The 23,155-nt window shown below is 39.0% G+C and overlaps 1 protein-coding gene across 3 annotated transcripts in view; it reads right to left on the reverse strand.

Annotated features, from left to right (window-relative positions):
- slc6a8 (solute carrier family 6 member 8) overlaps positions 1–21,212 on the reverse strand; it is a 44,039-nt gene extending 22,827 nt beyond the window's left edge. Inside the window, exons 1-5 of one of the 3 annotated variants that reach the window (XM_053235918.1) lie at positions 20,116–20,241; positions 12,512–12,640; positions 6,957–7,088; positions 5,413–5,677; positions 2,789–2,921 (exon numbers count right to left, since the gene is read on the reverse strand). In XM_053235918.1, coding sequence (XP_053091893.1) covers positions 2,789–2,921; positions 5,413–5,677; positions 6,957–7,068 — 510 coding nt within the window. In that variant the 5' untranslated portion in view covers positions 7,069–7,088; positions 12,512–12,640; positions 20,116–20,241. Of the gene's footprint in view, positions 1–2,788; positions 2,922–5,412; positions 5,678–6,956; positions 7,089–12,511; positions 12,641–20,115 lie in introns of all 3 variants that reach the window. The other 2 variants (XM_026928167.3, XM_026928168.3) reach the window with 2 other exon arrangements.
- Between the last annotated feature and the right edge of the window lie 1,943 nt (positions 21,213–23,155).

Raw genomic sequence — 23,155 nt, forward strand, 5'->3', positions numbered from 1 at the left:
ACCCACCAGGTCCCCTCTCACCTTCTGTGAATAAGTCCCTGTGTAATATCGGCCCTGTGTTCTTGCTTTTTCATGTGATCATAGTACAGAGACTGGCTTTGAGCCGTGCTGCCTTCTAATGAATTCTGACACTTGGTGTAGAGGTGGAACAATGAATCAACAGAGATGTGATTATGTGTCTCTTCTATCAGACAGAGAACTTCAAAAAGGCTCACCAGAACAAAAAAAATCAAATAAAGACTGAACAGAAAATACAGTATTTGTATCAGAAGGTGAAAATGATGTCGTTCATAAGCAAGGAAAAGAAGGCTTTACTGTTTCAGATTCGTTTTTAGTTATTCACCCACAGTTATCACTGATATAGCTTGATTTTACAGTTCTTACACAACCAGAGATCCGCATAAAAATCCACCATCTTTAACTAGGCTTTACATATTAAACACTTTGATTACAGCAGCTCAAATGCACAATTAGGACCAATCCTAATTTTCTTTGAATTTGTCGGTCTGGGAAAACCCATCGGATGTCGCTCCTCTGAATTCTAGCAAACAGCAAGTTGGGGAAATAAAGAGTCAGTTTATTTTAAATAAACGTTTGTCAAGTTGGTGTAATATTAAATGACATTAAGATAATTCTTACTTGAGACCACATAGCGATGACAACAGACAACAGGCTCTTAAAATAGACAACAGGCTCTTAAAACAGTCTATGATGTGAATGTAGCAATTTCTATGATTCTTAAAAGTTACTTTCCCATTTTTTATAAAAAATATGTATTATTATTATTAAACATATTTGAAGTTCTAAATGCTCAGGATCTTTAAATGCAATTTTCTCCCCTTTCACGCATTTTAATGTCGCCTCACAAAGTTTATTCTCATCCTCTCTACTTTGAATAAGGTTGGCTTCATTTGGGTTGCTCTATGTCTGACCTGTAACTGCGGGTAAATAGATTTGGACAGGAAGCGGGAAGCTTTTGTTCATGGCCCCATCCCATTGTGTTAATGGATTCCTAGGAATCATTACTGCATTATAACTCTTGTTCACTGCAGTACCATAGGCCTCAACACTGGGGTTTGAGTTAATGACAAAAGACACAAAATACACAAAAACTAAATAATGCCTCTTACAATATATTTCCAAAGGTTTGTGGACACCTGATCATCACACCCATTCCCATTCCAGAGTTAGTCCCACTTTGCTGTTATAATAAGCTCCACTCTTCTGGGAAGGCTTTCCAACTAGATTTTGGAGCGAGGCTGTGGGGATTTGTGTTCATTCATCCACAAGAGCATTAGTGAGATCAGGCACTGATGTTGGGTGAGGAGGTCTGGGGTGCAGTCGGAGTTCCAGTTCATCCCAAAGGAGTTCAGTGGGTTTGAGGTTAGGGCTCTGTGCAGGACACTCGAGTTCTTCCACTCCAACCTTCACACACCATGTTTTCATGGAGCTTGCTTTGTGCACAGGGGCATTGTCATGAAGGGAAACTGTAATGCTACAGCATACAAAGATATTCTATACAACTGTGTGCTTCCAACTTTGTGGCAGCCATTTGAGGAAGAAACACATATGGGTGTGAAGGTCAGGTGTCCACATACTTTTGGCCATATAGTATACTTTCAGGGTGACAAGAATGAAAAATACTCCTCAGAACTTTGGTAAACAGTAAATAAACCCTACTTACTGTCCCGCCTGATCTGTGAGATGTAGGCTAATCTGCTGCTTTGTTCAGCCCCTCATATTATTTAATCAGATTCTGGAAAAAGCCAATTAGCTCACTGGGACACTAGCTTATGGCATGGGAATACAGGCCCAGTGAGCTCTGTGAGCTCAGACTACTTCATTTAAAATGACAAATTGGAGAAAAAAGGAGGTTGGCACCTATTTTAGAAAGATTTTAAATGGCAATTTCCATTCCTTAACTGGAAATTTTTTCTGTCTGTTTTCTTTGTTGAGGCTGATTTTAAGCTGGTGGTATGTGAAACATAAGCAAGTGGTTGTAAAATGCGTGGGGGGGAGGGAGCGTGGCTGCATGAGACACCAGAAATAAACTCCAGTCATTCTGACGGTGAGGATTCATGTGATCTCACCCCCCACACTCAGAAGAGAGATGCTGGCTTGTGGCCAGGCGCACGAGAGACTGGTCACGTCCCACTGCAGAAAATCTTCCCCTAACCGACCAACCACGCTGCAGATCTCTGACAGGACGCCTTGATATGAGCAAAACCACTCCCCCTTTGGCAGACGTTGCCATAACGACCTCTCTGCCTCACTAGTGTGATGATGTGGAGAACCAGCAGTGGGAGGGGCTATGCAAATCAAGGCTAAAGGAGAAAGTCACATTGAGCTCTGGTTTGGGGATGTGTGTGAAAGGCTATACGATTTATTAACGCGTTTATTCTGTGCGTTATTAAATGTAATACCGTGGAGTGGGAAAAATAATGGTTTCAGTGAGGTTTGATCATTATTCTGCATTTCTGTTGAAGGATTTTCACGTCATATGTTCAGAATCGTCTGAGATGCAGATCTGTGCCTGCAGCACAATGCAAATAGACAAAGAAAAGAAAAGAAAGCGAGAGAGCTCAAGAGAGAAAGAGAGAGCAGGACACAGTGAGTGCTGCTTTTAATCAGCTTGTCACTGTCTCCACGTGACTGCTCGGCTTTTACCTGGAGTCATAACTACAGCAGGGATCAGCAGCCCTGCTAGGCCATGTGTGTGTCTGTGTGTGTGTGTGTCTGTGTGTGTGTCTGTGTGAGAGAGAGAGACAGACTTTATAGAGGTCTGTACCTTTCCTGTCGACTTTACTCCCTTCCATACGCAGAAATAAACCAACACCCAGACAGTCATCAGACACAGAGTCATCTCCCAGTTGATCTGGCCCGGACTGTCGAGGCCTTCGGAGATCCGCAGCACCTTATTCCTGCAGTGAGTGAGGGAAGGAGAACACTGCCTGAAACAATGCAAGACTCACACACTCACACATCCTAAATAAAAAGTTAAGGAGTGTCCACACATGTGTAGTCCCTTTCTGGGAAAATATAAGACATAAATCAGTGCCAAAACACTTTTTTAAACCATCTGTTCCCAATTCCCCTATAACACGGCTGCTGCACTCTCAGAAAAATGTATCTTTAATATCATCAATATGTATCTTTCACCTGGAAATTAAAGGTCAAAGGTAAATAATTGGACCCCAATGCTTTAAAGGTACTGTGTCCACCTTTCTAGGTAAAAGATACATATTAAAGATCCAAAATGTGTACACTTGATGGTACCACCCCAGCGACAAGGAATGGTAGCCTTTTTTTCTGAGTGTAAGAGCTAACACATGCTTCCTCTCAGACACATGAAGCCACTGCATCTTTTCCAAGTTTAGCTCGTGCTACGTCACAGGGCGGCTTGAATTCCATATAAATTTTATTTGTATAGCGCTTTTAACAACCGAGAATGTCAGACAGCCGCTGTACAGAAATGTAGATTTAAGATTTAGATCCTTAATGTGTAAGTCAGAGGCGACAGTGGTGAGGAAAAACTGATGCATTACAATATTTATGTTCACCTGCAGGGAGCCAATAAAAAAAATAGTGCCATATTTGACAAATTTCAAGATACTTGATTTTAATGTCTATAAAATATAATATAGAAAAGGAGGGATAGTTAAACATTCAGATTTTAAAACATTCAGATTTTTACATGTTTAGATTTCGGTCCAGGTTATAAAAGTGCTTATGATACCAGTGATCGTGACGAGTATTGTGATGTTATATTACCTAGCCCTACCAAAACCTTCACACAAAGTTTTAATCAAGTAAAAATATCTTTGTGTCAGTATCTGGGTGTTTTTTTCCCACTTCTGGAACAGAACATAAAATAGTTTTCATATCCGGTTCCTTAGAACCCACAGTACTGCATACGTTAGCTTTCTAATTGATCTAGTTCATCTAAATCCATTTTGCAGGAAAAGGAAGCAGTTGTCATGATTCATTTGATTTGCCCTTACTTAATTTGGCTGTGGAATTTCTACTCATCATCACGGCATAAACAAACGGAGGCAGTCGTTTTCTTTAAACCAACTCGTTGGGTGGCATCCATCCAGAAGACACAGAAGTGTTATTACACTGTTGCTCTTGCTGTTAGTTTATTCTGTTTGAGGAACATTTTCACACATTTGCCAGGAAACTTGATTTTAGAAACTCGTCTTCAGTTCAGTGACTCGTCTTTGGCTATTTTAAGAAGCCAAACACTTGCACCTTTAAAAACAACCACTGCTTCGTGCTCACACGTACAGAGACCAACTTTGTGTCTGAAATACACTGATTCTCATCAACATCATGAAACCTGGATGTTGCTCTCTGTAGAGGTTTTACTTGGCAACTGTTTTGAAAGAGAAACTGATGTAGGTTCTAACACAGGAGTTTTAGGGTTCTAGATTTAACCTTTTTTTAATCATAGCTTTCTAAAGGGAATTTACTCAGAATCCTAACTGATAACTGTATTGAGTTATAAAGGATTAGCTGAGAGGGACAAATCTAAAAAAAACATTTGAAGGTTCTAAATTTATCCCCTTTTTAATGTGTAGCTTCCTAAAAGGGACCTACTTGGAACTGTCTCTGGCAGGAAAACTCTCTGTTGTAGAGTTCTTCATAGAACCTTTACTCAGAGGGACAAACCACAGAACTCATAAGAGTTCTAGATTTAACCTCTTTGTTTTTTTTTTTTTTGGAAAGTGTAGCTTTCCTAAATGTAGCTTTCCCACCCAGGAATCCTTACTGGTTTTAAACTGTATCCTTTAAGGAGTAGCTTCCTAACGGGGACCTCCATGGAACCCTTTCTCACAGGAAAACTCTCTTTTGTAGAGTTCTATGTAGAACATTTATGGATTTTCTCAGAAGGTCAAACCACAAAACCATGAAAGGTTCTACATTTAATCTCTTTTTTCTCCCTGAAGTGTAGCTCCATCAAGGGGATGTACTTAGAACCCTGTCTGATAGGGAAACTAGGTTCTATATAGACATTTTCATGCAGAGGGACAAACCGAAACACACAAGCACTCTTTCACATGTATATTACTTTTCAGTTATTTGAGTGGAAAAGAGTTTATTTCCTGTGAAAATAGAGATATTGAGCTAACAACTGAGTCCTAGTTTGTCAGGGTGGAACATCTCCATAATCAATCGGCTGCGTAAACTTGGTGTATTTTCTAGAATTTAGCAGCGCCATTACGCTGAATCACAGTCTGGTTAGTTTATGTATGAGTTTATGTATTTTGTCTGCAACATACACCCAAGGCCATGATGCAGCATGCAAGGGGCTGAGGAAGACTCACAGTGCATTTAAATAAAACCACTGACTATCTTCATTGATGCATTACAAACATGACATAAAATACAAACTGAAAGGAATAAACTTACTCCCAAAACTCAATGATAGGAGAGGTGGCGTTCTCTAACTCCTCGCAGGTCTTGTTCATGAAGGTGTAGTTGCTGTTGGTGCTGTTCTTGCAGGCGTCATGACGGAAGGTCTCGATGCAGCTCTCTGTGTTCCAGTAGTTTGTGCAAGTGGACCAGGGCAGTGTGGTGTTGAAGGATTTAATGAGGTAATAGAAACCCCATGCCAGGACCATGATGTAGTAGGTGTTGCAGAAGAACACTATAACCGTGGAAGCATAGCCGAGTCCTAAGACACACAGTATAAAAAGAGAACAGCGAGGCGTTTTACTATCAGGTTTTGACAGACTGCATGTGTCTTGACATTTACAATATGGCCACAATGATTCAAAATAGCAAGTCACACTGTACTGAACTGACACTCATCTCTGTATTGTAAAGATATTAGTATGACTGGGTGATACAGCAAAAAAAAAAAAAAATGACATCATGATACTAGATATTTTTGCAATACACAATATGTATCCTGATAGCTTTGCTAACAAAGCGCAAGAAGGAGAAATTAAGTACTTGGGAAAAATAGGTTTTAATGTCCAGTCAACTACAGGTTTGTGTGAGTCGTGGTGTTGTGACTGTCTTTCCCAGTGAGGAAGGCGTGACCTGTATTTTCCATCCTAATGGAGACGTGGCCTGTGTTTTTAGCACTAATGAAGGAGGCATGGACTTTGATTTTAGTACTAATGAAGGAGGCGTGGCCTGTGTTTTTAGTCCTAATGAAGGAGGCGTGGACTTTGATTTTAGGACTAATAAAGGAGATGTGGCCTCTGTTTTTAGCACTAATGAAGGAAACATAGCCTGTGTTTTTAGTACTAATGGAGGCATGGCCTGTATTTTTTTAGGACTAATGAAGGAGGTGTTGCCTGTGTTTTTAATCCTAATGTATACGACGTGGTCTGTGTTTTAGTACTAATGAAGGAGCTGTTACCTTTGTTTTTAGTTATAATGAAGGAAGTGTTGCCTGTGTTTTTAATCCTAATGTATGTGGCCTGGCCTGTGATTTTAGTACTAATGAAAGAGGCATGGTCTGTGTTTTTAGTACTAATGAAAGAGGCATGGTCTGTGTTTTTAGTACTAATGAAAGAGGCATGGTCTGTGTTTTTAGTACTAATGAGGGAGGCACTGTCTGTGTTTTTAGTTCTAATGAAGGAAGTGTTGCCTGTGTTTTTAATCCTAATGTATGCGGCATGACTGTGTTTTCAGGGCTGATGAAGGAGGCATGGCCTGTGTTTTTAGCTCTAATGAAAGAGGCATGGCTTTTGAGGGTGACATATAAAAAGACCAAGAAACCAAGAGAAACAAGACTTAAAAGGGGAACCTGATCTCTGGTCAACATTAAATATAAATGTAAAGGTTAAATATTAAGTATCATGTATAACTTCAAACATCTTTAAATCATCTTGTTTTCAATCACTTTCAATCATAAACTGGATAACTGTTCAGATAGAATTGGGCCTCTGATCATCTCAGGAGATGGCCCCTTGTTCTGCAAGCTAAGATGGAGGTCTTACCTTTAAAGAGTGGAGCGATGTTCCACACAGCAATGCTTCCAGCCTTCATAAACTGGCCCAGAGCAATTTCCAGGAAGAAGATAGGAATTCCACCAAAGAATATAAACAACATGTAGGGAATGAGAAAGACTCCTGTGCAGATAAGAGAGAAAAAAGAGAGAGAAATAGAAGGATTTGAATAATTTCAGTTGACAGACTCTTAATAAATCACATTATACCACTGTACTGTTGAATGCTGGAATCTGATTGGTCAGAAGGTGTTGATTAGTTTCCTATAGCAGCATCTCGGACAATAGTTCTGGCTGCAATGTTTATATTAATGCACTGGTTCTAATACATTATCATTTCTATAGTAACAGCTTACATAGGGACTTGTGTGGCAGATGCGGCACATAATCTAAGATGTATAACAAACAGATTAAAAACGTGTTGTAATTTAACAAAGAAAAACATTACTGAACTGGGGATGCTTTTTGTACGGAGACATTTATTTAACATTTACTGAAGGAGCCTCCAGTGTCGGGAAACAATATAATTTAAAAGATAACAGGAACTTAAATGTCTCCTAGATCACAACCAGGCGACGAGGCAGCAGCAAAAACCGCCTCCAGCCAAGAATGACAGCAGCAGCTGAAGCTGAGCCTGTTTATTTATTTATTTATTTATTTGTTTATTCAAGGGGAGGTAAAGAGGGATGAGATGGGGAGAAAAAGGGATGGGCTTCAGTCATGGGCCAATCAGCTGCAGTGATAGAAGCGGATGAACAAATGATAAGCTGGACTGAATGAAGGTCTTGCTGAGACGAGCTGAGACGAGAAAAAAACAAGAGAGAGAGAGAGAGAGAGAGAGAGAGAGAGAGAGTGGACTGTGCCAAGTGGAATCCTTGTGTAACATAGTCAGGCTCTGCAGACTCATGAGAACTGCAAATTGCTCCCTATTGCATAAAGACATGCATTTCTTTTTCAAAATGGCTGGTGCAGTGCTCAGAGCACTACAGCGAATTAGCATCAGCATATTTGCTAAATACAAAGTCAGAATCAAGGCTGCCTGGAACAAATATAATGTGCACTATCGAGAACAGGGAAGGTTGTGAATGAGCAGGCGGCTTTGCCTTTCAGAAAAGCGAGTGCTTTTGTTTGGGACAGAGCCCTTTTGATAAGCAGCCGAGACGGAGGCTGAGAGCAGTGAACGTGCTGCGCAGTCATAATAATGACAGAGTGTGACGTCGGGAACCCCTGTGTGTGACGTTAGGACTGCTGCACTGAGCAAAGGCAGCTAGGCAAATATGCAGCCGTGGGCTCAGAGAGAGAGAGAGACACACACACACACAAAGAGAGACAGAGAGAGAGAGAGAGAGAGAGAGAGAGAGAGACAGACAGAGAGAGAGAGAGAGAGAGAGAGAGAGAGGCTGATTTCCAAACAAAGAGCTTGTCAATGAAACAACTGCCGGTGGATGATGTATGAAAACGTGACTGCCGGCCTATGCTAACACACCTAAAAGACACACACACAGAGTCTCTCTCTCTCTCTCTCTCTCTCTCTCACTTACACGTCTGCACACTGCGGAGGCTGCGTCGTGACTGCTCGGAAAATGACAGGATTCGAAAATGAGGGGAAAAATAATCGATTCATGAACAATTCTGCACCAGTGCACTTTTAAATAAGCTGAAGGGTTTCTTTTTATTGAAAAATGTCAACAGGGCCAAAGATTTGTCATGAAAAATAAACACTATAATTTGTTCATAATAAAATAAATGATATACTTTTTAATTGAATTAATAATAAAATTGAAATGTAATGTAGCAAATATAATATTCTCTTTTTAATGTGTAAAAAAAAAAGGATGGAAAATGAATAATGACTAAAAAAAATCATAATTTAGGTCCAAGACTTTAAAAACTCGATGTGTTCAGGTGCATAAATAATCAGTAAAGATCACGGCATCTGGAATCAAAATTAAATCGACTCACAAGGTCCCTAGTGATTCTCAGCCCTAAATTCTAAATTGAGGACAGAAGTGTGTGAACTGTTCTCTCTCTCTCTCTCTCTCTCTCTCTCGCCAAGGTGATCCACAGCACTGACCATCTGGCTGCTAATGGCGTCTTCTGTCGCAGTCATTTTACCGAAGGCATTAAAGCTAAGCGTTTATGCATTTATGACACAGAAGGAGACGAGACAAACTCGCATGCAGGAAGCCATCTGTAAATAATATTCGCATTTTTAAGGAACTAGCTAATAGCTTTTTGTGACATGCAGTGTATGCAGGAACATGATCGTGTCCTCAGTGAGAGGGACTCGCTGAGCGATACAAGCAGTCCATGAATTTTACATGATGTCACCTGTGTCGTCTGAGTGACCTTTCCCATGGAGGGTGCACTCCTTGTGTGTCGTTAAGCTTTGTCTATAATTAAAGTGGCAACTGCCGTTCAGGTAATATATGACACAAATAGCATCAGCACAAAAAAAAGAAGAAAAAACCCAAAAAACTGATGAGCCCGTGCTCAGCTTAGGCTTTTCTAGAGCGTCGAGTCCAGATCAACCGTGTCCGGTCCGATAATCACAAGGACTGAGAACAAGCTGTGAAACAGGTGCGAAAACGCAGTCTGACTCCATTCTCAGCAGGCACTGTGGTGACGAGAGGAGGCTATAAATACCCACTGTGGCTCCATCCCCACTCCTATAGCACATGCAAACTGGCACTCAATCAACACGTTCAGTCCAGGGAGTCCTGGTGGGATTTGTAATTACTCGTCCCTTGGCAAAATATGTGATCTATTGGCTTGGATACATGCTGCAGATCGCAACAGCTGGTCCTCTCTGGACGGTCTAGAGGCTAAAGAATGAATCGAAAAAATCTCTCGTGGGATTATCATTCAAGCGGATTATTCAAAGACAGTTTAGCAGGAACTGCTTTTAGTTAATTAATTCCAGCACAGTTTCAACCACACACTATAAACTAAACAGTGATTTCATCATTGTAGTGTGATTTAGCCCTTGTAACTCTTAAAACTACTCTTTCAAATTCATGTTTTCATCAGTGAATCTAAAAACACATACATTTACCCAAAAACATGCACTACATGTGAGAACTGTGTCTACAACATCCCTTGTGAATCTTGTGATCATCCACATGGGACTTTTCTGTAAGATCAATAATACTGCTGTCGATGCAATCTAAATATTGCTGGAAGACAAAATGTAAGCACAATTTCAATGCGATTTAATGTGCATGCCCTACTACGCTCATCCACAAGCGGTGGAGTTTGCAGCCTCAGATCAGTGTCTTTAGTCTTTATATTGAGATAAGTCAACATGTTGCTGGCACAAGATCCCAAGAGTCATGTGGTTTAGTGCACATGAAAGGTGTGTCAACTGAAAGAAGCGTGCCTTTGTGCACGTATCACATACAAATATAACTATAGCATATGGGGCAAAGATCACTGGAAAGTGCATTCCTGAGAAAGGTGTGTCCCTGATCTGCTCAGTAAGGAAATTTATAGCCCTTAATAACATGTAGATAAATAAAGACAGTAACTCCTGGGTAACTGAACCAAAATAATAGCAACAGTTAAAATGAACACTTGGTCACAGGTACGCTCTCAGTATATTGTGTGAAATCATTTTGAAGGAATGAAGTAAAGGAATAAAGGAAGTAAAAATCAGCACGTAAATAAATGTAAAGCTACTGTTAGTTATCAAGCAGGCTACAAAAGTTAATAACAGATGCCTGATAGTTTCATAGCAAATCAGAAAACTACATTATATGTACACTATTCTGGCAAAAAAAACCAATGATCTCATTATGGAAACAAATAATATACCAGCAACCAATATGCCAAGCACTAGTTAACACTAAGTAAAGCAGGTTCTGTGTAAAAATAGTTCGATAGGCTCTATATAATTCCAGGATACTCACTTATTTAGGTTTTTAAAGCTTGTTAAGGCACATTTATAGGGAAATTCTGGCATACAACTAAAATTTAATATATTATTTGTCATGGTTCGTAGTATTCTGTTGCACGAGACTGTCTTGCTTACTGTCCATATTTTAGCAGAATTCATGATTTTATGTTGTTTTCCTGTTTTCACCTGAACTCTACAATACCCAGAATGCAATACACTAATACGTAATTCAAGCATAGGGAATCCCTCCTGCGATCGATCGATCATGACCTCTGAGTGAGACACGTGACTCTGACGTCTCCCTGTGACGCGCCATTCCAGGAAGAAAAACACCGAAAAAAACCCAGAGCAGAACTTTAGTGATTTTAAAATGCAAATGAGAATTTGTTTTCTAAAACGTCACTTTGTGCGTATTATCAAACTGGAGAAGCAAACACAAGATGGTTGTTTTTTCACAAGATAAGGATAGGGATATCCTTTTGTAAGGATAATTCTGCTCTGAGTTGTTCTGTCTTTCCAGCCAATATTTTTTCTCAGATAGCTAAATTCAGTGTGGTAACTAATAATTTAACTGGGTTAGCTTGCTAGTTAACTAACATGCCTAATTTATATTTCTTTAACAAACCTATTAGCTCTACACCAATCACGTTCTAACTGAAGAGTTGCCCGTAATGGGCATTTAGCGATCTGACTTTGTTCAGCTTAGCATCTCTTTGAGCAGCACCTCGGCTTTCAGTGGAACAACGTCCTGAATGTTGTATTTGTAAAACGAATTAGTTTGTATAAACATCCAAGATATGTCATCAGGAGCAGGTTTCCCCAGTATTCAAACCAGGATCTCTCACTACAGTGCCTGAAGTGTCATCGCTGAACGTGCGACTATGTTTACAACAGCTGTATCAATGGTTGAATTTTACATTTTGGATGCAGTGTCCCTTTAGGCCAAATAAACATACCAGATACGTATTGTGTAATTACTTTAAACAAAATGTAACACAAAATTTGCTGTCCTGAAGCCCTCAAAAAATTCAAGCTTATATTATAGTTCAAATATTATTCAGTAATGGCTATAAATGATTCAGTAACTACAGTGACACTAATAGTACAGAGATTTCTATTAATCCATGAGGAATTAAGTCTGGACCCGCTGTTGAGTCGTGGAAGTTTTCAGGGTTTAACTGGACCCACATGCTAAAAATGAAAACGTTTTTAACAGTTTTTTAAGGTTTGAGAGTGTAGTATACAGATAAATGGTTACAAAAATTGAGTCCCTTCCCTTCCTGATGCCTAAATCATCCTGAGTCAAGCTCCAGTCAGAAAAGGGATTAAAAGATTAACAGATGCTATTCTAACTGATGGCATTTGGGGTAATGTGCCTGAGTTAACCTCACTGTGGCTCACAGTGTCCTACACATAGCTAGGCCATAGCACAGGACACAGCAATGTTTTCTCTAAAATCATCTCTGTGTAACTAGTGTACGTTATCTTTAAATGCAGCAGGTCCATATTTTGGATTTTTTTGGCAACCCATATTTTTTGTAGTGCTGGATCAAATTGAAAACAAGTTTGACAAGGTAGTGTGTATTTCAGGTACTCTGGACATATTACTCATTTACAGCATTTGGCAGACGCCCTTATCCAGGCTGACTTACATTCCTCTCATTTATACAATGGAACAGTTGAGGGTAAGGGCCTTGCTCAAGGCAAATCTCAGCAGTGGCAGTTTGGTGGTGCTGGGATTCGAACCCACGACCATCTGATCAGCACTGCAACTCACTGGGCTGTAACAATAAGCAGGATTTGGAAACATAAATCTGGATAAAATTATTATATATTACCAGTCAGTATTTAATATGTCTAAGATAGTTTCCATTTGCACTGAAGTCAACTAAATCAACTAAATTTTCAAGCAGAATTAAGCTATATTATTATTAACTATATATAGGCTAGTACTGTAAATAATTTTTTTAATAACTCTCTTTTGACCATGTTAATAGGTGACACAAGTGTTGATCTCTCAGCTTGATGTGAGTAAACTTTTCCCTAAATAACATGTCGCTTCGTATCTTATCACTGATGATGAGGAAAAAAGCGGTATCTACAAACAATATCGCAAATTAGTAGTCTTACATAAGAGTTTTTATTGTCTGCAAACGACAAATCATGATGAAGTTTAACTGTTGACTTAACGCCTATTACTGACAATTACAGATAAACTGTTTATGCTAATATCACACAGCATGATACTGGCCATTACATAAGTAAGGAATCAAATAGTAATAAAATAAGATAGTAATAAAATACTACAGCAGCTATAAAACACTGTTCCCTCACTTTTCCCTTCAAGTTAATGAGACATACATAATGCAGCTGGTTATGGAGGGAGCATAAAGCCGAAATGCCTCAATTGTTAACAGAAAACGTAAACTTACGTCTTTACTGCGGACTGTTACAGAGTGCTGACACTGGAGACTCCTTCCAAAAATGCTATATAAACATCTCCTCACAGAAAATTTCACATCAACGATACAGTATATTTCCTAATATGTTTTTTTAAAATCTGTTTATCATATTCAAGTTCCTGTGAACGAGTTGTTACTCTAGCAACAGCAACGTACTGGAAAGATTAATATAATCCATTATCATGTTTGCAAAACAGAAATAAAAAATAAAAATAAACAAGCTCCAAGCTGCCTGGAGTTAGTGTGTTGTGGACTGTAAGCCCTGTATGTGTGTATTGAACAAAATGCGGCTAATCTAGGGACAGTCAGATGGTTTTCTCTGCAGAGATTGTAAATTTACTGATGCGCAGGATGAAGAGCACACAGTCTTCCTCAAGGCTAAAGGGTAGAGAGATGGTGACTGCATTTCACAGCTGACCTCGCAGCTAGATGGAACTTTCAACAGCAGGTTTGTGAGATTTATGGGTGTGTTATGTAAGCGCAGAATAGGGACAGGTTGATGTGTAATGAAACTTATGACTAAAGCATATCGGATATAAAGTCTGGTTTTCAAAGTAATGATAAGGATGCTGGCTGGACAAGGCACTCTAATGTCTTTGCGGTGAAGAAGGCAGCATTTTCAGGCCCTTCTCCTGACCCTAATGTACTTTTTATTAATTAGATGCACATATTAGGTTTCAGATTATATGGAAGAGTAACATCTCCAACAGCATGTGGCCTAACATCCATCCTGGGCTGCTTGATCTCCTACAGAGGGCAGGAAGCGGTGCTGACCCCATAGCGTATATAAGGGTACGAACATACCTGCTGAATATAAGATTATGGCCAGGTAATGTAATGGATTTTAATATTTTAAAGCAGCAGCTGTATCTCGCTATATCTATGTGTGAATCAATAAATAAAATAAAAAAATAAATAAAAAGCTACCATTAATACATATCTGTAAAAATGACAAAAGCCCCTTTTTTCTGTTCCTCATAGTGGCAAAGCAGCCTGGCAGTCTTAGCCAGAAAGCTGTCAATCTAGTATGCTCATTAGAATATTAGACCTCACCCACACAGATCTCAGAACAGTCTGATCAGTGTTTAGGTTATTTCTACCTTGCTTTGTTTGCATTGATACACTCTATAAAAAAGTTGCTCAGGGGCTCTCAGTAGAGGTTTTATTTGGTACTTTTTGTGAAAGGGAAACAATCTGTTGCAGGGTTCTACGTTGAAGCTATGAGAGTTCTAGTTTTAACGCTCCTGCTTGATTGCACTGAAAACCTGCACCCACACTGGCCCTCTGTGGATCAGTTTGCATACCCCTGCTTTAAGGGTTTCCCCAAAGGGTACAAACCTGACAACCTCTACTGGTTTTTAAAGTGTAAACCTTTTTTCCCCTTAAAAGTGTAGATCCCTAAAAGGGACCAACTCAGAACCCTGTCTGATACGGTTACTCTCTGATCTAGAGTCTAACCTAGAAACTTAAAGATGTCAGAGAAACAAACAAAAAAAAAAACTTCTTTAAATTTTGTGTTCTAAATTTAACCCTTTTTAAAGCATGGCTTCCTAAAGGGTTCTGTTTGGTATCTTTTTTGATAGAGAACACTATATAGAACTATGGAGAACTTTTACAGATTTCCTTAGAGGGACACCAAAGGACCCAAATAAAATCAAACCATGAACCCAAAAGCTTTCTTAACATTTAACCTCTTTTTCTAAAAGTGTAGATGCCTATAGGGGGCCTACTTAGAACCCTGTCTATTTTATTATAGTATTCAGAGAAACTTTAAGAGTTCATGCAGAGGGACAAATGGAAATAAAATCTTTTAAGGAGGCTACATGGGAGACTTCATTTGGGATGGCAAGACCTTTTGAAAAGCCTGTCCAGAATGTACGTGTCCTGAAAAACAGCTGCACCAAATTTGGCAAAGTGAATCAGTACAAACACACGGTGGTAACCTTAGAACTCCTCGTTGGGGGTAAAGCAAGTATTTGTGGAGAGACATTTCAGCGAATCGGACAATTCTCAGTACACGTTATCAAGCATCTCTCTTTTCTCTATCTGGCAGGTCCCTGTTGAATCACTTATTGTTTTGGGAGAATTGATGCTCTCCATGCTATTTTCCCACCGGCTTGCTCTCTGTGCCCTTTGTGCCCACTGTAGGGGGCAAACCAAGTCAGATAACTTCCCATCTATCCAAAGCGCCAGAAGGCAACGAAAGCAAATCATCCCATTCCATGCTAAAAGGAATGGAAACCTGAGTACTAGGACAACATTCGGTGCCTTGACCTTTCATTCGCCGCAGGACAGCGCCAACAGAGTATACAGAGGTCTAATAAGTAGGCCGGCACAGGATACTGTGACATTTGCTATAAAAATGTCCAGTGGGTCAAGCTATCATTTTTCAAGGTTGTCTATGTAAAGAAGTATAATCAAATCAGGGAGCAAAACTATGAGCAGTTAGAATTAATGTTACAAATTAAATACAGGAAAACAATATTTTGACTCCTGTCAGTCATGTTACTGGAGCTGAGCTTTTAATAATGGACGTCGAAGTCCCTTCACTCAGAATGAATTTGGTAGTCAAAAGAAACATATGTGAGTAGGAAAATCATATCCCAGGCTAATAATGTGGTGTAGGAAAATCAGAGCAGTGACCACATGGCTTTAGTTTGGCATTATCATCATCATCTTCTAGTTAAGGTCTATTCCCAATTCTGGTCGTCTGCAGTGTACATTTTAATATTTTCCTTGTTTACACGCCTGATTTAACTCAACAGCTAATTAAGAAGCATTTCCTGAGGTTAGACTGCGTGTGTTAGGGGAGACAAACAAAATGAGCAGGATTAGAAATGTTTCAGGTAGACTGTTTGCCATTTAACTTGAAATTATGACAGGATTAACTAAAGCCATGCCGCACATTAATGCTCATTTGAATCTTTGTTAGCTTTAAAAGGATGAAATTGCAGTGACAGTGACTCAGAGATACAGAGATTTGTGTCTGCCTTTTCTGATACACCAAATTCCCTATTCTAACAGACCAAATTAGCTAATAAATTCAATCAAATGAGACTGCTCAATTTTGTAATGCTATGGCCCTCCAGGACTGGAGTATAATCTAATTCCATGGTGAGGGGAAAAAAGCTACAAGCTAATCGCTCACTAAACAGTAAAAGAAAACATCTGATTTTTTTGAAAAAGTTTAAAACACATTTCCTAATGTAGAATCTCCTCTGAAAGTATTGGAAAAGCAAGGCCAATTCTTTGGTTTTTGCATCTCATATAAACATATAAACTGAAATCCTTTTAATGCTAAATTTATTATTTGCTAAGCGCAAAATCTCATATATGGATGCATTGGCTTATGTAGGTTCATAAGAGAGGTGTAAACACCTCTCATATGTTTTATAAGTGTAACAAATCTTATACTGTTACACTTATGCTTATTATTCATATATCCTGATATACATTCATAGAGTATACAACAACACTATGTATACTGTATTCTGCACTGCTGTTCTTGTTTAATTTGCTCCAGTGTACACTACAATATTTTGCCCTAACCATTGTATATATTACCTTTTGGAATACCTCTCTTCTTGTCTATTTTTCTTTTTTTTAAATTTGTATTTGTCTGTCATGCCAAAACCTTGTGAGCTGCTAAACAGTCTTTCGTTGTTCAAAACAATGACAATAAAAATCTATTCTATTTGTGCGGTTAGCGAGATCTGGCATCATTCCAGGTAACTAGTGAACACAGGTTGTTTTTGCTGGAGGTGCGTGATGAAATGTTTGCCTAAAGACTTTTCACTCAGCCTTTTTCTCTTGACGGTGACTCATAGATAAGGATTTGGGTCACATGAGGAGAATGCTGTTATCATTAATCTGATATTTCAAGTCTATACTCTCTGATAACACCTGTTAAGTTAAAGAAAAGTAGATTTATAATGAAATATAGTGTAGTATTAGCATAATGGCTCTGTCAACATACAACCTATGTACGAAATCTGAAAGGAGTAAGGCGTATGGAGTAAAACATGAAAGGGCATGCTGTTAGAGGAAAAGCAGCCACGACGGTTGTGTGATATGGCTATAAGCAATGAGGAGTTACTATTACAACCCTGAAGCTGAATACAGCATGTATTTCCTGTTACAGCATGTCTTGAAATCTTTTATTCGTTCAATGAATGAGATTACTTAGTGACACATTCTTTCTAAGCACTTATAGTTACATTTACTGTTATATGACATTAAAAAGCGAAGTTAGTTCCTGTTATCACTTACGTTACAGCAGCTATAAACAGTCGCTAGACTTTTTCTTTTCTCTCTCTTGAAGTTAATAAGACAAAAACAGAAACACAGCTTGTCATGTTACTGAGAAGCTGCAACGTGTCAACTCCCCCATCCTGAAGATTTTCCCGTAGCAGAAAACTTACAAAACGCTGACACTGGAGACTCCTTCCATAAATATCAAATAAACATCAACTTACAGAAGGTTTCACTGAATCAACGATTATATGTTGTCTTTTTTTTTTGTTAAATAACAAGTTTTTTATTCATTTATTATTAGCCATAGATTATGTTGAGCATCTGCCATACAAGTCCCTGTAAATGAGTTACTATAGAAACAATAACAAATTAGAAGGAGCGCATTAATATAAACCTATCATTTGAAACTAATAAATCAGATTTGAGAATTCGACAGGATTGTGGCATAAACTGATGTAGCTAATGCGCATCTCTCCTTTAGGATGTACACAGCGAAACAAAACTCTACTGATTAAGTAAAAGTAAACCGGGCAATGAGGAACATGATATGGATGCCATTTTTACACAGAGGGGAAAAAAAAAATCAATGAATATAAGATATCAAAAAAATCTAATTTTATCCAATAAACATTTGATACGTTTGAAACTTTATATATTAAGTCTATTATTCAGGTTCAGGTTTATAGATGCGTCTTTCAGGAAAGTCTAAAACAGTAAATTATCTTTAGATGTGCTTTTAAAAACTCTGCTTTGTGTGAAAAATTTCCATACAAAACCTTTGGCTTCTATAATGTCCTTTATTGTAACCCCTAACAGGCCGATGTTTATACTGCTTATCTAGCTACGAACTAACAGACTTACATGAATAACAGGATTAGCACTGTTGATTCCCAACAGACTACGCACAAATATGTTTTTGTTATCATTTCATCCATAATGTGAAGCCTTGATGGCATTATTGATTAGTCATTAACTCCTTAAACACATCAGCAGCCTTGATGTAATAACTGATTGGCCAATTTTTTTTTGATGTAATTACTGATCAGCCATTAACACCTTAAACTCATCAGCAGGCCCTGACTCACATTCCTCACTCTAGTAATTATACAACATTTCTGTGATGATGTTTCACTTTTCAATGCAGTTACTATGCACTGAATTATCGTAGATGTATAGTATAGTATAGTATAGTATAGTAATAAATTATAGTAGATGACACGTCAAGAGAAGATTTTTAGGCTGATATATATATATATATATATATATATATATATATATATATATATATTTTTTTTTTTTTTTAATTGTTGATTGTGTTTTAGATCAAATTGGAACTGGGCCAATTTTGGCACCATGTCCAAATAAATAAAAGGTTAAGCCTAGAACCCTTAAGGTTTTGCCGTTCTAGGAAACCTAGGTTGTACTGTATGTAAATTCTTACCACAGAGTTTCCCTATCAAAGTGGGTCCCAAGTAGGAAGGTAAGATCTTTTAACTATGCACACCACCTTTAAAGAAAGCCTATTCTAGGAGTGTATGAAATACTATGCCAAAATATTATACCTGAATGTGGCTATGGTGAAAAAAGGTACTAATTGATACCTTTCCTTGATGCTGTGGTACCCTTATCTGTACCTATGATATGTGTATTTCATCTGGAAACAGGTATATACCGTACCTTTAAAAAAGACTGAAGGTACATAATTGGACCGTGATTACTTTTCGAGTAAAGCTTTACACATCTATACACACCTTTCCAAGTAAAAGATACATGTGCAAAAGGTGCACCCTTGTAGATGCCACCCCAGTGACAAGGAATGGCTCATTTTAGGCATTAGTACCTTTTTTTCTGGGAGTCTAAAGGGTGTGACAGGCTCTACCCTGGTCCCTGGAGTTGGATCAGGTGTGTTAGAGAAGGGAACATGTGAAGCCCAAGGTGTAGTCCAGGACCACGATTGGGAACTGTTCATCTACACAGTTAATGAAACGGCTTTCTCAAGGCATCTTTGGATGTGTCATGTGTCTAGATTTTGTGAAAGGGAAGCCCTGTATTGTATCATGTCTCGTCACTGGGCTGGTGCACTCGCACATTTGGTATGCATCCTTTACTTAGAAAGTTGCTGTGTGTGGTTTAGATCAACTGATACGATAAACGAATGCTCGCACTAGCTAACACTAACACCAGCAGCTTAATCTTGGACTTGGGTTTTCTGCATAAACGTTGGCTTTACACCTGTTTTGCACAGCAGATTAAATGACAGCTGGAAAGTGAAGTGGAAGTAAAAGGGCAGCTGGAGATCTCTCTGCTCTAAACACCTGACTCAAGTCATCAGGCCTTCATGAGGTTAAAACTGGAAATGCACAGAAGCACAGAAGGACTGAAGGTGCAGGACTGAGGAGACACCACATGTCCTAAACTGTCTTCAGGCATGAATGAACCTCACGTAAGAGGATTCCCCTGACAGGACGTGACGTAGGCTGGGATATTACGCTTCAGTGAAATGTATTGATTTTTTTTTTTTTTTTTTTTTTAATACTCACCTCCACCATTTTTGTAGCAGAGGTAAGGGAAGCGCCACACGTTCCCCAGACCGACGGCGAAGCCCACGCAGGACATGATGAAGTCCATCTGCCGGGTCCATGTCTCTCTCTCCGGCTGCACGCGCTTCTTCTCGCCGCTGGCGCTGATCAGAGCGCCGTTGGCGGCCTGGTGGTTCCCGTTGGGAATGAGGTGGCCTTTCTTCTCCTCCGCCATCGCCACCCCGCAGCAGTCCGTCCCCAGGTCCTCCACACAGCAGTCCGCGCCGAGCGCGCTCTTCTCACTCTTCTCCATCCTAAACACACACGCACACACACTCACTCTCTCACACACTCACAGAGCCCTAACGAGACGGGGACAAAAAAAAAAAAAAAGGAAAATCCGAAAAAAAAAATAATAATAAAATGAGTCAGTGCCTCTGGGATTGGAAATAATCCCAAATCTCTTTGTTCCTTTTTATTAGTGGCTCGAGTCAGTTTGCTTTATTGACACCACAATGTCCTTGTGTTCTTCTTCTCTCTGCTAAAACCTGTTAAAGGGTTAACAGGATCTGCTCCTCTGCCTTTTCTCTGTCTAAAGGCTGGCTTTTATATCAAGTCAGGATTGTTATTATTTAAAACAGAGCCATATTTCTTGTTTTGAATCGTTTTTTTTTCTCAGTCAGGCTTCTTAGGGAGGTGTTTGTCAAAAAATTCGTCCGCAGAAATAAGCGTAAATAAGATGTGGAAGAGGATCGCGCGAAAAATGAAAGAAAAAAATATCACCGAATTGAAAGGGCACCTTCAAAAACAATCCACGAAACACTTGAAGGTGAGTCTGAAGAATCGCATCGGCACGTATCTCTCGAAGAGGAGGCGGCTGTCGGGACGGAAAAAACCGGGCGCCGCTCGCGCGCTCACCAACCGGCCAGTGTAAAGGAATTACATTCAGCAATGCACGCGGACAAAAACCTGCCTTCGCCTACACCATCGTCCCCTCTGAGATTCTGTCCGACTGCAGAAATAACAGGTGTAACGGTGCTGTGTGTGTGTCTAGAGGCGGTGCTGGATCTCCTCGCTCTGTCTCCTGCTGTCTCTGGCCGTGTCCGCAGGCGCGCGCAGCTTTAAGTGGGTTTGCTGTCGTAGCGCACGTCACTGTGAGTTCACCCCCCTTCACCGCATCCCCCCTCCTCCTCCTCCCTCCTCCTCCCCGCGTGAGGACGCAGACATCACTGTGGAAGGCCAAATGGAGCACAAACACCGCGAGTTTTGCAGCATTGATGCCAAACACCCGGGAAAGCGTCTTACATTGGGGGGCTGGAATTTTGATTTTCATGTCGGCAACTTATACTTGAGTACGGAGCTTTGCAAGCAAACAAACAAACAAACAAACAAATAAACAAACAAACAAACAAAAAACTATAGATACAAAAAAATCTCAATTACTTGCATGAAAAAAAAATCACATGAAAGGCGCACGTGATCATTTTCTGTTTTCAATAGATTTTTTCCTTAAACAAAACAAGACAGTAAGTGGTATGCATGAGATAGTAAGTGGTGTGCATGAGATAGTAAGTGGTGTGTATGTGACAATTTCCAAAAACTTTACACAATACTTCACACAAAACCTTACACTTTACTTTATGCTTACGGAGCCCCTAAAGGCATCTTTGAAAAAACAAACAAACAAACAAACAAAAAAAAAAACCCAACCAACCAAACAAACAAAAAAAAATTAGAAAATAAACAAACAAAAACAACCAGATACAAAAAAATCTTAATTACTTTCTCGTTTAAAAAAAAATCGCATGAAAATGAAACACGCACATGTGATCATTTTCTGTTTTCAAGAGATCTTAAAGAAAACAAGATAGTAAGTGGTATGCATGAGATAATAAGCGATGTGCACAAGATGGTAAGTGGTATGCATGAGACAATAAGCGATGTGTATGTGACAATTACCAAAAACTTTACACAATACTTTACACAAAACTTTACACTTTACACAAAACTTTACCCAATGTCCTTTTCTTTCAAAAAACAAATTCTAGAAAACAAAATTATCTCATGCGCATGCAATAATTTCCTTTTCATGAGATTTTTTTTCTTAAAGAAAACGACAAAGTAAATAGTACACATGCACTTACATTACGCCATGTCCTTTTCTTTCAGAAAAAAAACAACGTGAACTTTTGCCAAAAAAACCCCACACATGCTACAATTTATTTGTTAAAACAGAAAAGTATTGCATGTGCACAAGATAATTTTCCCTTTTGACAAAAATCTTTTTAATATGTAATTTTTTTTCTTTTTCATTTATTTATATTTATTCTTTAAGGCCCTTTCAGGCACTCTGTATTTGAGCGTACATGTTCAGTACCAGCAGCACGTGAGTCCTGGCCTGAACTGGTGGAACCTGAATCACTTTGGTAATTTTAGTTCAGTTTGATTCTTGGAAAAAAAACATCTGATATTCTCTCTTGCAAAACTGTGATTTGTTTAGACAAGTCACAGATACTGTACTAGTTGACTTTAACATTGTGTGACTGCATATAAACCACAAATCCCAGCATCAAATGTGATAGGTAAATGTCGATATGAAAAAAATATAAAAGGGTGAGTCAAATAAAAACTTTGAACATGTATAATTGAGAGCATCCAAAAACCTGTTAAGAGGATAAAAACTTTCCAGAGTGACAAAGGCCAAAGGTGGCATACAAGCTAATTAAAAATGAAATAGTGATATGCATTTGTGACACCATTTGCAATAAAAAAATGCGAAGTAAAAAAATAAAGTTTTCATTTGACTCTCATACATAAAACATTAAATATAAAAAGACTATCTCTGACATATAAACTCAAAACTCACCATTTTGTTATTATTATTTTAGCAGATGGCGCTGCAGTTGCAGTTAAAGGAACCCCGACCCCCACGTTCTTCACCCTTGAACACAGCCTAACATGAAGGGTGTTAACATTTCACAGTCTTCTGTTATCTTTCTGTTAATGTTGGGGCTGGAGTGATTGAATCAGTGTTAACAAGGTAACCACTGCATCATTCAAT

Source organism: Pangasianodon hypophthalmus, chromosome 8 (assembly GCF_027358585.1).
Source record: "Pangasianodon hypophthalmus isolate fPanHyp1 chromosome 8, fPanHyp1.pri, whole genome shotgun sequence".
Taxonomy (NCBI): domain Eukaryota; kingdom Metazoa; phylum Chordata; class Actinopteri; order Siluriformes; family Pangasiidae; genus Pangasianodon; species Pangasianodon hypophthalmus.